We start from the raw sequence: 15,646 nt of genomic DNA on the forward strand, positions 1-15,646 counted from the left end.
AAATACTTACTTATATAATGCATTCCTAAATTCAGGAGTCATAAAAAGTGTTTGCAAAAGGCTATTCAAATAGCAAGTCATTGCTTGGTTCACTAATCCCACATATCCTTTAAAAAGAGAGCACAAAATATACATGAATCAGCATTTATGTTAAAAAATAACAAAAAAAACCTTAAGAATTTAAAACAGTACAAATTGAGAGGTTAAGTGTACTTAGCTGGAAGTTATTTTCATTTTTTTCGACAACACCTAAGAAATATGTGCGCTATGTAAACCCTGCTTCTCAGAAAGTCATGGTATCTTGTTTTATGTCCAGAGATACACATGAATATTCTGTAGCATTTAATAAAATGTTAACAGAAATATGTTTAATATAATACGTTTAACTGACATAAAAATAATCTTTGTTCCCCAAATCTGAAAGTTGTGGTTTAAAATGGAAAAGTATAAACATATTCACTTTAACTATCAAATATACCCAATGTTTGAGGACCAAACTAAACTAATTATCGCTGTCATCAGGCCCTATAACCCAATTTCTACCAAGAATTAGTAACATATGAGATGAACTCATTATATAAAAACTCAGAATGACTTCCTCCATTTTAATAAGCCCATAAATTATCAGATTCTATAGATCAGCATATTATGAAAAGAAGGACTATAAAGTAAGAAGAGAAGAAGTGAGAAGTGGAATAAGGAAGATCAGAGGTATGGTGGGATAAAAGGAAAAGGAGGAGAAACTTCTATGAACTTAAAATTTGGCTGAGGAACAGATTAAAGGTGTTGGGGAAGGCTGTGTCCTGGTAGCTTGGAGTCACAGAGGGAAGTTCATTAAATGTTCATAAGTGCTTTTCAAAAATAATAATAGCAATAAAATAAAAGTACTTTATATATCTACTTGGATATGGCTGCAACTGCTGAGAACACTTTGGGAACTTCTTTTAGAAGTAGACTACAGGCCCAGTTTATGAGATGCACATATACTTAAAATAAATCCAGTCTCATCACTTTAGTTACACCTCATTATTTGAGCAAATTGCAGTAAATACCTTGCCTAATAATTAAACTTATTTACTCTTACTTAATACTGAATAATATGATTGTTTCAAAAGAACCTTAAATGTGCCTGGTCAAGTAGCTCAGTTGGTTAGAACATTGTCCAGATATGCCAAGATTATGGGTTCGATTATGGTCAGGACATACGCAAAAATCAACCAATGAATGCAAAAGTAAGTGGAACAACAAATTGATGTTTTTTTTCTCTCTTAAAAAAAAATCAATAAAAAAAAGAATCAAAACTTAAATCCTTTCTCAAAAGATGCTGAAGGTGTTTACTAAAGCTTTTAAAAATAGCTTTTCAATTTTCTAACAATTATAAAAAATTGTTTTAAGAAATGGTAAGCTCTATGGATAACTGTATTGCCAAAGAAGGCAATGAAAGGACCAAAAAATATGCATGATGAATCTTGGTTAGTTGTGAAAAAGAGAAATAGATTTCACACTACCTGCACATGCAGATACACAATTCTTATGCACACAATTCTAAGAGATCAAGTAGCAACCACCTTTCACTTTGGACTAAAGTTCAAGCTTTGATTTGTAAAGGCTTTCATTTTTATTTAAAGAACACTGTGATATATGGTTTACTTTACATTTTTTATAATTATAAATTGCTTCAATTACTACCAACCCCCGACCTGAGTTTTTTTCATAACACTCTGTCCTTAATCAATATCAGAGACTTTATCTCACTATTCTATAATTACCTATTTACTTATATTTCTTCCTCATCAGACTTTAAGGGCAGGGGTCAAATCTGTAAGCAACAAGTGCACATGATGGGGAAGAGCATATGGCTTACAAGCAACTCAAATCTGTATGATATCTAGCCTGATTATTAATAATTGAAAGCATTATTTCATTCTTAGTTTATATAAAGACTCTTCACCACCAAAAAAAAAAGAAAAGAAAAAAACAGTGCTCTAGCCAGGAGACCACTCTAGCGATAGCTTTAAAATTACTACTACTGTCCTTTGTGCACCTACAGACCAATCATGTCTCATTTATTTGTGATCTTGTTTCCCTTCCCGGGTAGTGGGGGGAAGGGGTAGGAGAGGGGGTTTAAGGGAAGGAGGGAGTAACAGCAATTCCCTTTTGCCATCACTCATTATTTCATCATTAACAATAAGAATCATATAGCAACCTATGGTCTTTTGTATTTGATTTAGCACAGTATTTTAAACAGAATGAACAGTGTCTCACATAAATGTATTACTATTTTCTTAAAAAATGAAAATTTTAGTGAGACTAATAAGTTAAAAACTGCTACTGAATTAATAGAAATTTTTTATCATTATTCATGGTCAACATCAACAAACTATCAAGTGGGTCCTATATCTGAAGTAGTTGTGAATAAACATTATTAAGTATTATAAGCCCGTAAAGGAGAAGAATGTGAGAAGATATGCCATTCTGTATTGTACACATGCAGGAAGAAATCATGAACAAAACCAACACATAATAAAGTAGAAATTAAACAGGCAAACTCCTGGAGTTGATAAAAGAATTGCTAAAGAAAACTGGCCAAGGACAGATACGCATTTGAATGATGAAACACCCTAGTCACATAATTTCTAATTACCTTCGGGTCCATATCATCCTTCAATTCACTCCTTATTCCTCAAAATTCATACCTCCCCACTCCCCAACCAGTGACTAGCTACCAGAGAGAGTTGTTAAAAAAAGAAGACAGGAAATAGTATGTTAAGTCCCCAAGCGCACTGCATTATAGAGAAATGTGTTCCTGGAGCACTGAATTAAAATCATGAGAACATCTTCCAATAAAAACAGTTTGCACACACTGCCAAGATTTATAGTAATTTCTTAAGAAAAATGCAAATTCAATAGTGACTAAAAAAGTAAGATTTTTTAGCTTAAATTTTATCTTTAAGCTAAAATTTTATTTACAGTTTACAGTCAATATTATTTTGCAATAGTTTCAGAGGCATAGCATAGTGGTTACACAATTATATACTTTACAAAGTGTTCCCTGATATTTCCAGTACCTACCTGGCACCATACAGTTATTACAATATTATTGACTGTGTTCCCTATGCTGTACTTTACATCCTTGTGATTATTTTGTAATTATCAACATGTACTTCTTAATCCCTTCATCTCTTTTACCCAATCCCTCAATCCCCCTTCCCCTCTGTCAACCAGCCTATTTTGTTTGTTCGTTTTCTTTTGTTCTTTAGATTGCACATAAGTGCAATCATATGGTATTTGTCTTTTTCTGACTAACTTACTGCATTTAGCATGATATTCTCTAGGTCCATCCATACCGTCACAAATATTATATAGTAAGATTTCATTCTTTTTTACAGCCAAGTAATATTCCATTGTCTACATGTATCACAACTTTTATATACACCTATCTAGCGGATCAAAATGAATTTTGTAGCACAGCTCCTTAGGATGCTAATAGACTATTTCAGTTCAGAAGGGCAGTACCTCAGAACGCTGGAGAAAAATGTACAGGTAGGAAAGAGGAGTAGAGGTGTGTGAGGAACAATAATTGTAAATAAAGACTATCATTACATGGCAGCGTATATCAAAGGTCTCTAAATTTTTTAAAAATAAATTTCAACCTAGTAATTCAATTTCTGGGAACTTACCCTAAGGAAATAATCAGAGATGAAAATAAAAACTTATGTGAAAGAATGTTCATTATGAAACCAGTAACAGTTTCAAAACCTAAGCCATATAATATGTAAGGGACAGGTTCCTCACATATCTTCGGCCATTTTAATTTTCAACCCCATATTAAAATGCTACTCAGTAGCTTTGAAAAAAGCTCCCTGTTTAGTATTTAAGTGAAAAATATAGACTAAAAATCTGCTATCATGATTACCCTATTTTCTTAAAAGCATACATACCGGGGAAAGATATAAAATAAGCAAATCACTAAAAGTAGTTTCTGCTAGGAGTACGATCAGTGATTTTCACTTTTTTTAATTTAATTGTATGATAATAAATAAGTATTACATTTGTATAATCAGAGAAAAGATTTTAAACAGTGTTTTAGTCTGTAGGAACTTATGGGCATCAAAGAGCCATAAAGTACACAGCACAAAGTAGGAGTTCTGTAAATACTTTTTACATAAAGGCTGAACTGGTTATCAGAAGGAAAAGCAAATATTTTAAGAATCTTCATTTGTTAGATCTAGAACTTTCTTAGTATTCCAACTACCTCAGAATAATCTAGGGTGCTTATTTAAAACAAAATACAATTTATCCAGCCTGCTCCAGAGCAGCTAAATCAGTATTGCTTTGAAACCTATTAACAAGTAGCCCCCAGTGACTTTTTAAAAAATAAAAGTTTGAGAATCACTACCATAGACAGTGTGATGAGAAACAGCTTTATTGTCTCTTATTATCTGAAACAGAAGATAATTTTGCATTCCTTTTTATTCTTGGTGGTCTGCTACAAAAAGTTCTACTGATATAAATCATCCTAAATACCAAAATGACCAGCTTTTACTGCAATTTTCAGAACAAATACACCATTAAGCCTGCACAGATGATTAACTATGAGAAAATTATTCTATTATTTTAATTACAAAATATAGTAAATGGAAGATTACGGATCACATTCAAACAAAATGTACACTGTAACTATAGTTTTCTTTTTATACCAGATATGTGTATGCAGTATTTCAAATGATCTGTTTTGAAGGGCCAAGACTAAAGATTCAAAAGCCATACAGAGAATTAACTAGCTATAAAATCAAAGGTTTCTCTGTATTCCAGTTTCCATTTATCTTAATATAAATAGTACTATCTACTGCAAAGGTCTGTTGTAAGATGGAATGATGTGTAAAAGTATCTAAATATTTTTAGGCAATTTACCAATCATATGTAAAGGAATATTGTTTGTATTAAAAAAGCAATTTTATTAGTTCAATAAATTGGAAATTTCAAAAATCTAGGTTTAATCATGTTTGAGTAAAAGTTAACAGACTTTTTAAATTACATGGTTAATGCCAAATATATGATTAGATTAAACTAAAAGATAACAGAGTAGGTCTAATAAAATAAGCCTGGCCTATCTGCTCCAAAATGGAAGTATCCCCCATAATCTATTTTAACCCAAAGGAGATAGCAGAGACATTCCTTTCCAAGGAAGTCAACATAAAAAATTTAATGTTAAATTCCAAATAGAAACTTACCAAAAATTAAAGTCTTCCTTCAAAACACAAACTTAATACTTTTTACTTTATTACTAAATAGTGGCAGTAAGAATATGGTAAAAAACAACAATGAGATGAGGAAAAAGGAAACCACATTCTTGTTCTAGCTTTGCTTCTGCTAACTACTGACCTTGTTCTGGGTCTCAGTTTTCTAATCCATAAAACGAGGGGATTAGGTTCAAGACTGCTACTATTACTCTGGGCTAATGTCCTACATTTCATGAAAATACAATGATGACAAATCTTACCAGTTTCTGATTTATTCAAAATAGATGAATACGAGTAGCTTTGGCTGACATAATCATTGGTAGAGCCCACAGAACCTTCTCTTGGAAGCGGCCCTATAAATCTGTCATGGACACTGTCATCCCCAGCACTGGAATCCTCCTGAAACACAGCATAACCAATATTTACTAAATGGCAAATATTGCTGAAACAATATAAAGTGAAAAAGAAAACATACTAATTGCTGAGGCAAGGAAAGAAAAATGAGGCATTACTATTACTGTTACCACCAAGACACCTAAAAGAGTATACTTTCAACATTTCCTGTAGAGAGGTTTGAAAGATAGCTGATATAAAACACTTTAGAGAGGTGCTCATGTCTCCTTTCAGAGTTCTCACTTTCTCAGTTTTCTTTAGTTATCTTTCAAATTTCACTTACATGAGAAAAAGGAGATATTTTGATACTAATAAATCAAAAGTAACATTGTGAACTACAGAGTCATTATTACATCATCCTTGCCAATAGGCCTGACAGGTAGGGGATACTCAGTAAGTGTTGAATGGATAGTTCCCTACTGTCTCCCATAAGAAATCTCCCATTAATGAGAAAAATGTTGAAAAGGATTTAGGATATAAAATCAGTGCAAACAATTAAGGCAGAGCTGAAGAGTAATTACTATGAATTTTAAAACATGAATTCCCAAACTGTGAATCCAGAGGTTCCTAAATTTTTAGCTGATTTCAATGTCAGAAAATCTTATAATGTCATAAAAATAAATGAGACTTAAAAAGGTCAGAGAGCATATTTTAATATTGCTTCAGTATGGATGCCTTATGCTTAATTACTACCAACTGTGCAGAGAGGTATTATAATTCACAACAGACTTCTAAGGGAAAAGCATCAAACAGAACTTTTCCTAAGGAAAGTTTCATTGAGAGAACGGTTCTGAAAAAGTCCATAAACTCTGAGCCACCCTTTCTTCAGTTCATAAAATAGCGAGGTTAAATCAGACCAAGCTTTCTCAATCTTTTTTCAAAAAATGCCATTCAAATAGGGAATTACTGGGTTTAATCATCTCTAAGACCACTAGACCTGACAGGAAATCATATCAAAATATGAATTGGAGTAAACACTAAAAGAATAGAAATATATCATGTAATTTACAAACTACTCATTCCCCCAAAAAGCAGGAAGTGGGGTAGGCAGTGGGAACGAAATGGCAGAGTAGAGAATTCTGGGGGTCTGTCACTTCTCCAAAATACCGAAACACGTGGGGCAAAACTGTCAAAAACCTTAACTGCCACCAAAACACAGTAAGAGATCTTCGGGGCATTTTAACTTATCCTAGACCCACCCCCATCCCTGTGTGGGTCGTCTTGAAGATGGTAACCTGTGTTCCCGGCATGGCAACAGGCCATATACAAAAACAGTGCTATGGATGCCCAATGTGTAACCATGTGAACATCTACACTGATAACAAACCAACATAAAATAGAAAAAAATTATTTATTACACATAAATTAAAAAACACATCTCTCCTCTCTCCTTTGGGAAACAGCTTCCCAAGCAGTAGGTACCAATACTCAAAAAGTATGAATATAAGGCTTTCTAGTTTACCAGCAGTATTTGAGGCTGTTCACCATCTTTATCTGTCAAATGCAGAAAGTTCTTCTTTCCTGGCTCAAAATTAGCATCAAGAAGAGACTTGTCACTGGTATGATCTAGTGGAGCCTATAGGCATAAAGTAAAATACCTCAGATTATGAAAAACATTAATTGCAATAAAATACAAGTAATGTGCAAATGAACATATATCAACAATTATTGGGCTCAAATAATTGTCTTAAAGAAAGATTCTGGTGAATTTTATTAAACTGCATTTGGAATTAACTCATCTACTCATGTACTGGGATGGCTAAACCCAGTGACAATACATACACTGACAGGCATTCCAGATGTTGCCATTCCCCAATGTCTAAAAAATTAAAAAGTGAAAAGGTAAAGGTTAAAGCACTCCACAAAATAAGAATGATAAACATTTGTGTTTTATGTTCTCTAAAATGTATGCAATGTAGTATTTAATAGCTTTTCATGAAAGTTAACTAATGATAATTTTATATAACTAAAAATATGCTGTTATATATGAATATACTAAGAATTCCCAGATAAGCAACACACTAAACAAGCCACAATAATTATGTACTGTAACAAAACGGGCACCTTTAGAAAGACCACTTAAGGAAAAGCCTGTCCAAGTAAATAATACTATTTTAAGTCCACTGCCAGGATCCAGAGGATCCCAGGAGAATAAAAGTGATCACCCTTTGAAAATTAAACATCTAAGATATTTAGTCTTTACCTAACTCTTTTATCTGTTAGAGCAATTTCAATACCAGCTGTCATTCTGACACACTCCAATTGGTGAATGAGAGATGGAGCTCTGTATGTTCCAAGCCCTACTCACCCACACTCTAGTCCAGGGGTGTCCAACCTTTTGGCGTCTCTGGGCCACACTGGAAGAAGAAGAGTTGTCTTGGGCCACACATTAAATACATAAACACTAACGAAAACCGATGAACAAAAAAAGGTCCATGAATAATTTTCATAATTTCTGCCACCACAGATAAGCAAAAAAGTCCTTACATAATAACACTAATTATGCAGTGACCCTTTCAATAATCTTTTAAAATCGGCAAGCAGGTCTCAAGTTTGTTATCACTAATATAGAAGATGTACATATTAAAATAATAAAACTAAGTAATGTTTTAAGTAAATTTATGATTTTGTGTTGGGCCTCATTCATAGCCATCCCCGGCTGCATGCAGCCCCGACGGCCATGGGTTGGACACCCCTGCTCTAGTCCTTTGTTGAGAAAAATGCATGATGGGATAACACCCTATTCTTTTGTTTTAAAAAATTTTGTTACATTAAGAAATTTTTTTATGTTTTCGAGACAGGAGGAATGTCTCCTTAGAAGACCTTATTTTATGGAAACATTTTTATTTTTTAGAGAAGTAACATTTTATAAAAGTACAGGCAGTTGAAGACAAAAATATTCAATGATTTTTCTACTTGCTATTTATGTGATTTTGGGCAAGTTAAAGTTACTTCACTTCCCCATTACTCATTTGCCTCAGCTGTAATATGAGGCTGTAACAGCACCTACCTTATAAAGTAGTTATAAGGACTAAATGAGGTTATATTTGTATAGAGTCTAGTATCAAAACAATACTAGATACCTAGTAATTGCAAAATGGGTGTTAGGGAAATAAAATAAACTATATAATATATTTCTTATCTCCGGCTCTAGAAAATCCATAAGGAAATAGGAAGTAGAAAACCTGAAGCTATGAGAAGTCATATAGGAGAAGGAAAGGTTTTGGGTCTCTTACACTCCCTGGCAGGAAATAAAAGATCAGATGATATAGCTCGAACATATAGGGGGTTTACCTCAGTAAATGTGTCTACATGCACCAGAGAGTGAGTAGTTAAATATGCTAGGCTTTTTAGGGAAGCATACATTCATCATTGCGCAATAAGCAGGTAAAAGCTTACTCTTAGAAATGTACAATAGGCAAACAGAGAAACTGAGTACTCAAGAACAGTCACAGCTAAAGAAAGAAGTAGTAATCCTGACACAGAGCTATTTGAAAGTATGTAGGTGTTAAATTAGTAAGCACCTAAACTTTTTGAACACCTAAGGGGAATATCTATAGAGGACACAAAATGAGTGCTATGAGGTCCTAGCCATCAAAATTCAGTGTACCAAACGGAATGACACAAATGAGTAACAACTATAATAAAAAGAGACAATGATAAGTGGTACAGCATTAGAATAAAATGGAATAGGAAGAAAAAGATAAAGAGATTACATTTAAAGTTGCATTAGGAAAACATCAAGTCTTCTTAAAAGTGAAATATGAAAAGGACTTGGATAGACATATATGACAGTATAGAACTATACTGTAAACTCAAAAAGAGGCAACACTGGAAGTTATATGGTGATGTAACAGGGAGTATTCAAAGTTTCAGATTAAATATTGTTTCTCTTTGTATACTTTGTGGGACTACCAATTTTTACTGATCAATTTCAAAGGAAAAAGCTAATTTAAAATATTAGTTCTATATTTTAAAAAACAAATATGGAAGAGGAAGCAAAATATCATGAATTTTAAAGGCCTATCAGGCAACATCAAACACCTTTGATTATTCTATATAGTCACTGAAACTATGCCCTCCAAATATGACAGGGATACATATTTAACTTCATTTGCCATTAGGGTTATTTTCCTGGAAAACTTGAGAGAAGCGATAGCATAGAATAGAAGGAGGTAATATAAACAAAAACATGGATATGGAAAAGTATGGATATTTGTGTTGAGAAAATAAATTAGTCCAGTATCTGGGAGTTAAGATTACAAAGACTAAAAGACCACCTGTAGCTGGTCTTGACTGCTAACCTAGGGAATCTGATTTTTAATTGTGAGCAGTGAGCTGTCACTGAAGATTTCTGAACTGAAAGGTGACACGAGTGCTATGATTTAAGGTGACTGAAGATAACTCTAACAGTAGTATGCAGAGTGAATCTGGACTGAGAGACAGGAAACAAAAAAGACTATTTAGAATACGAATGGTGCAGTTAGAGCCAACTCAACAGTCTCCTTCACCACTATCCCATGCAAAAATGATCAACGCCTACTCTTCTTTGCATTCACAGAAAATGTATAATATAGTACTTAAAACATATTAGTGTAATTATTTGTTGATACATCTGTCTCTACAACTGGATTGTGAGATCCTTGAAGTAGATGTCATGGTACCACCAAACTTCATCAGTGGCTTACCACTCCATCTGGTACGCAACCTCTGTAAACACTGGTGTGTTTATCCTTTTACTCATTTCTCTTTCTATTTACACTTTTTTCTTCTTTTCCAAAAATTAGATTATAAAATAAACATAATTTTATACCATGCATTTTTCCATTTAAAAATACAAGATGAACATCATTCCATTCAGTAAATATTGCAATTTTTTTTATAGTTGACACATATGATAGTCATCTTACATGAATTAAAAAAAAACTGAAGATGCAAACTTTAGAATAAGCATATATTGAATCCAGAATGAAGGCAAAGGGATAAAGAGGGATGCAATTACTGAGTTACACATAGGCTCTTAATATTACAGTTTTGCTCATACTAAAAAGGGATCCAGGATTTACTCACTTATAAGAACAATAATAACAACTATAATATTATTAGCTTAAGAGAAAATGCTTTAAGGGCTTTACCATATCAGCAGTATTGATTCCATTTCCCCACACCAAATCAAAGGTTCCATTTATGTAGCCTACTTTATTGGCCACATCTTCAAAGAGCTTTCTGAGTGGAGTAGAAGCTGGTAGATTTAAAGTGATCCGTTCATTCACTGTCTTTGAATTAGTAGTATCTTGTATTATACATAAGACTCTAGGTTCTTCAGCAGCATTTTCTATCTGAAAATAAAAAAAATATATTTTTAAAGGAAAACAATTATAATTAGCTACATTTTCTATGATTAAATGTTTTTAAAATCCCACAAAACACTATTTTCTTTGTGCCAGTATTACTGTTTTGTTACGTCTAAAACACTCTAATGTGTATGTCAAACATATAAAGCATATAAAGTTTGTTTTGGAGAAACTGGGGCATATTTAAAAATCAGGAGTCATTCTTGTGGATATTTGTTTTCACCTTTTAAGGCTGTAAATCAATGGTCAACAAGCCATGAAGATGGTATACGTGAGCAATTTTCAATTGAAAATAACAAAATCTGATCCTTAATAATGTGCCATTACCTTGCTAGCACAGTCATATCAAGCATGTTTGGGTCTCCTGAAGAAACAGAAAGGGAACTATGTAGAAATGCAGTGAGGACTGTCTAAGATTACAAAATCCATAACTAAGGGACACAGAGGCAACACCTCCCAACCTTTTTGCTGCTGTACCTGTAGACCAGATGTCCAAAAAGACCATTATCACTGTATTGGGAGCTGACAAGGTTGTCTGAACAAATCAGCCAGCAGAGGTACAAAGTTTTGAAAAGCAAGAAAAAAACCTTTTCAATTACCAATGTAGAAGAAAGTTAGGGTCACACATTTTCCTTCCTTTTTTTCAGTAATTATCAAAACAAAAAACAAAAAACACAAAAAACTGAAGGACATTTTCTCAAAGAAGCTATGCCTGCCTCAAGCTATTGAAGGATACAACTTTTCTTAGACACTTTCCACAGGGTTTAGTAGTCTGCATAAGATACCTGCGGAAGTTCTTTCCCTCCTTCTCCTTTAACGCCCAGCTCATTGAATGGCACCTTCACCTACCAGCTGGCAAAACCAGAGAGCTAAACATCTTCCTTGTCTCCTTCCTCCTCACACCAGCACACAATCACCAAATTCTTAGCTCTTTTCTCTTTATTCCCGCCTGGAGCAATCAGAATCTTACACCAAGATGACAGCAATAGCTTCCTGAGAAATTTAACTTCTTCCAATGTTATCTTTCTTCAATCCAGAAGTTATTTTAATATGAAAATCTGATTTTGTAAATCTTGTGCTTTCCATGAATGTGCAGCAGTAATTTTACTGGAGGACCTCTCACTATCTCCATGATAGGCTTTTCATAAATATGAACTGTACATACTGGTACAGTATGCAAAAATTTATTTCTTCTTTTTTTACAATATAACCCTTTGCTCTACATATACACTTTTAAGTAAGAATAATTATTATCATCTACTAGTATTGAAGAGAGAATGGCCACAAGGTTTGTTTGCTTCTTTAATGGGTTGATACAACTACAATTTGCTTCTGCCATATACAATTTGGACTTGTAAGAGATTACTGAAGTTAAATTTAATCTGATTAGTTTAGAACAGAAATAAATTGTTATAAAAGAAGTATAATGTTTAAAACAGATTGGCTAGCACTATATTTCAGACAAATCAAAATATTTCATTACCAAGAATAACCCAATTTTAAAAATGAAAAGGATAATAATTTCTATAAAATAAGCAGGTAACAAAACGTATTATTAATATATTAATACTTCTCAGAAAGTAAAAGCTTTACCCTATGAACTTAAGGTGTCATATTGAACATATAAGGAATTGTTTTACACATTTTAATCCCAAGTTGAGGAATACAAAGTGGACCTTTTTAAAAACTGGTTTACAATAAAAGAGGGAGCAACTAAATTCCAACTATAAACGATCTACTTTAATAGTTTCAATAATATACTTCAGAGTTAGGCTCAAGTTTTCCAGGTATAAAATAGTGTGGTGGCCAGATTTTTAAAGTTTCAGATAGGCTGGACCAGATCATCCAAGTAAGAAGACCCTACTCAAGAATTTAGAAATCACAAGTAGTGACTCATTACACATAAGAATAGTGATGTAGCAACATCAAATGGCCAGACATTAACAGTTCCTAGCTCCTCCCCTAAATACGTGAACCCAAGGTATAGCACTCCAGACTCCTCACTTTTCACCCAAAATGTTGGGAAATTATCTCCAATTGAATTTCATCTGAAAACTTAAATGTACAAGAGTAAACACAAAATTTAATTCCATGTATGCCTTTTACTCTTTTTAGTGACAAAAGCTTTCTTTCCTGGGCATTGCATGTAAGACATTTTGCTCCTTTTTTAAAAAGTAGGAAGGGAGTAAAGGGAAAAGTGAAAATTACCCATAATCCCATAATACGGAGATAACTACTAACATTTTAGTATATATCCTTCCAAATAGTTTTCCTACACACACACACGTATGTTTTTTAAACACTAACACTGATTTAGGATATACACGCTGTTTTGTAACTTCTTTCTTATAAATATATCATGTAATCTTTCCCTATCATACTTTTTAAACTCATCATTATAATAGTTGAATAATATTTTATTACATGGGTAAATAATAACTTTGTTCTATCAATTCTATTTTACTAATTCTTAGGCTAGACTTCATTACATGTCAGTAATTTTGTGATGAACACCTACATAATAACACTTTGTGCACTTTTCTGTTCCTTAAAACTTCTGTAAGCAGAATTTTTGAGTCAATCACATTTTACTCTTAAGTTCAATTCTAGGATAATTTAAACAAACAAACAAAAATCTCTGCTCCTCTTTAAACCTCTAAGATAGTCACTTGTAAATTGTATCAGTTTATACTCAACCTTTTGGCCCATTCTTTATTTCTAATTTAATTAAATAGGTGGTTATCATTCATGGAGTGCATCTAAATTTTTGATATAACTACTGCTAACACTAATCATACTGAGGTGAAATTTCCTCACCATCCCCCCAATTTGGGAACTCATCCAATCCAAAACACAAACAAACAAACAAAACCCTACAACACTGTATTAAACACACAGATTTCCAAAACATTTAGATGTAAAAAGTTATTTGTTAGAATTGAACAAATAAAGTAGCTACCTTTCTTAATTATTTCTTTGGAGCTCTACCCTTTATTGATCCTACTTGTGCCCAAAGAAATAAGCAGTATCATCTTGAGATGAATTAAAAGATAGCTAAAATCCTTTGCTTCTCTTCTTTATTTTCTTCTTCCTCTTCCAATAAATCTGGGCTGGCCTTATGACCAGCTAGGACCAACAGAATGTGACAGAACTGATACTGTGTGGGACTTTAATAAAACAGCAGCTTTTGCACTTTTTGGAACATAACCTCTTCTTCTAAGCCAGACACCACAAAAGCAATCCAGTTACCCTGGAAGCACCATGCTGCGAGGAAGGCCTAACAATCCAGACACAGAGAAAGCAGCCACTTAGAGAAACACTGAGGTGCCTGATGTGTGAAAAAAGCCTTCTTGTGTATTCCAGACAAAGCCAGACACCAGCCAAATGGAGTCCAGTAATGATCACAGATGAGGCCACATGAAGCAAAAAAACTGACTGGCTGAGCCATTAACCAAATCCAATCTCGAAAGAACTGTGAGCAAATAAACTAGTTGTTTTAAACACTAAATTTTGGGGTAGGTTGTTCCACTGCAATACATAACAAAAACACACCCGAATATATTTAAGCACAGGCAAGCTCTAGCTGGAAAGGCTGGTGATGGCCATATTGTGGAGAGCATCAGAGAGGAGGGTGCCCATTTAAGAACTACACCCAACATAACTTAGGGAAGGGAGCACAATTTTTTAGTCAAAACAGTTCTATGAGGAATATGAGAAAACAGGTAAGAGAAATAAGTGCAAAGTTTTAGAAAAGTCTAAAACACATTCCACTAGGGAAACATTTAGTATATTAGGGGGACTATTTAAGGGGCACAAAGTTTTGTACACAGAAAATCTAGCCAAGTACAGAAAAGGTATGAAGCATAAAAATTAAAACTATTTATTTTAGGGACAACTCATAGCAATATTATACTCTTTTAAGAATAAGGGGAAAGTCAATACTATATATGCTAAAAGAGCGTTCTGTCTCTTTGCTCACTGCAGAAACAAAGCTAGATTTTCTAGCAAAGTCTGAAGAAAGAATCCCTGAAAAAATCAAGTGAAAAAGAATAAAACCACAGTCTTATTTATAAAAGGTCAAAGATATTGGGATTTTTCATTGAAAACATTTTTCTTCCAAAGACCGGCTCAATGCTAGAAACATTTAGAAATGGTTGACACAGATAATTCTTCTAGGAAATCTCAGAGCTTAGTGAAGCCATGACTGTTTGCCTCTTGAGTCATTCTGGCTTCTTTTCTTGGCTTTCCCAATAGCTTTAATTTCAAATCTGAGTTCTCTGAAGCTAACATCAACATTTTTATCTCATAAAAAACACTTCCTAAGTGTTTCTCATTTAAAAAAACACAGAAGAACAAAGGTGTATAATTCATGGTATATGTTCAGAATGGCATTAGCATGCAGAAAAAAACTTTATATCAAAATTCAAAGTTATCAAGATTCAAATTTTTCTGAGAGAAAAATTAAGATAAAGAATTTTAAAACATGAAGAACAGACCTCTTTACCTACAAACTTAGTCCATTTTATCTCAAAACTTTCTTTCTTTCAATGTTATTGAAAAGAATGTTATTATGGTTTAAACTTAAAAATACACAGGCACACACATACACACGTAAGTCCACCTACATAATAACATTTTGTGTACTTTTTAATCTAC

General features: G+C 33.3%; 1 protein-coding gene across 2 annotated transcripts in view; it reads right to left on the bottom strand.

Moving 5' to 3' along the window:
* The window catches only part of USP47 (ubiquitin specific peptidase 47), a 107,107-nt gene that overhangs the window by 59,445 nt on the left and 32,016 nt on the right, over positions 1-15,646 (bottom strand). For both annotated transcript variants that reach the window (XM_054586097.1, XM_054586096.1), the window contains 4 exons: positions 10,772-10,975; positions 7,099-7,212; positions 5,504-5,642; positions 11-107 (listed from right to left, as the gene is read on the bottom strand). In XM_054586097.1, coding sequence (XP_054442072.1) covers positions 11-107; positions 5,504-5,642; positions 7,099-7,212; positions 10,772-10,975 — 554 coding nt within the window. The remainder of the gene's footprint in view (positions 1-10; positions 108-5,503; positions 5,643-7,098; positions 7,213-10,771; positions 10,976-15,646) is intronic.

This window comes from Pteronotus mesoamericanus, unplaced genomic scaffold (assembly GCF_021234165.1).
Source record: "Pteronotus mesoamericanus isolate MK-2021 breed Mesoamerican mustached bat unplaced genomic scaffold, CSHL_Meso_final contig_90, whole genome shotgun sequence".
NCBI lineage: Eukaryota > Metazoa > Chordata > Mammalia > Chiroptera > Mormoopidae > Pteronotus > Pteronotus mesoamericanus.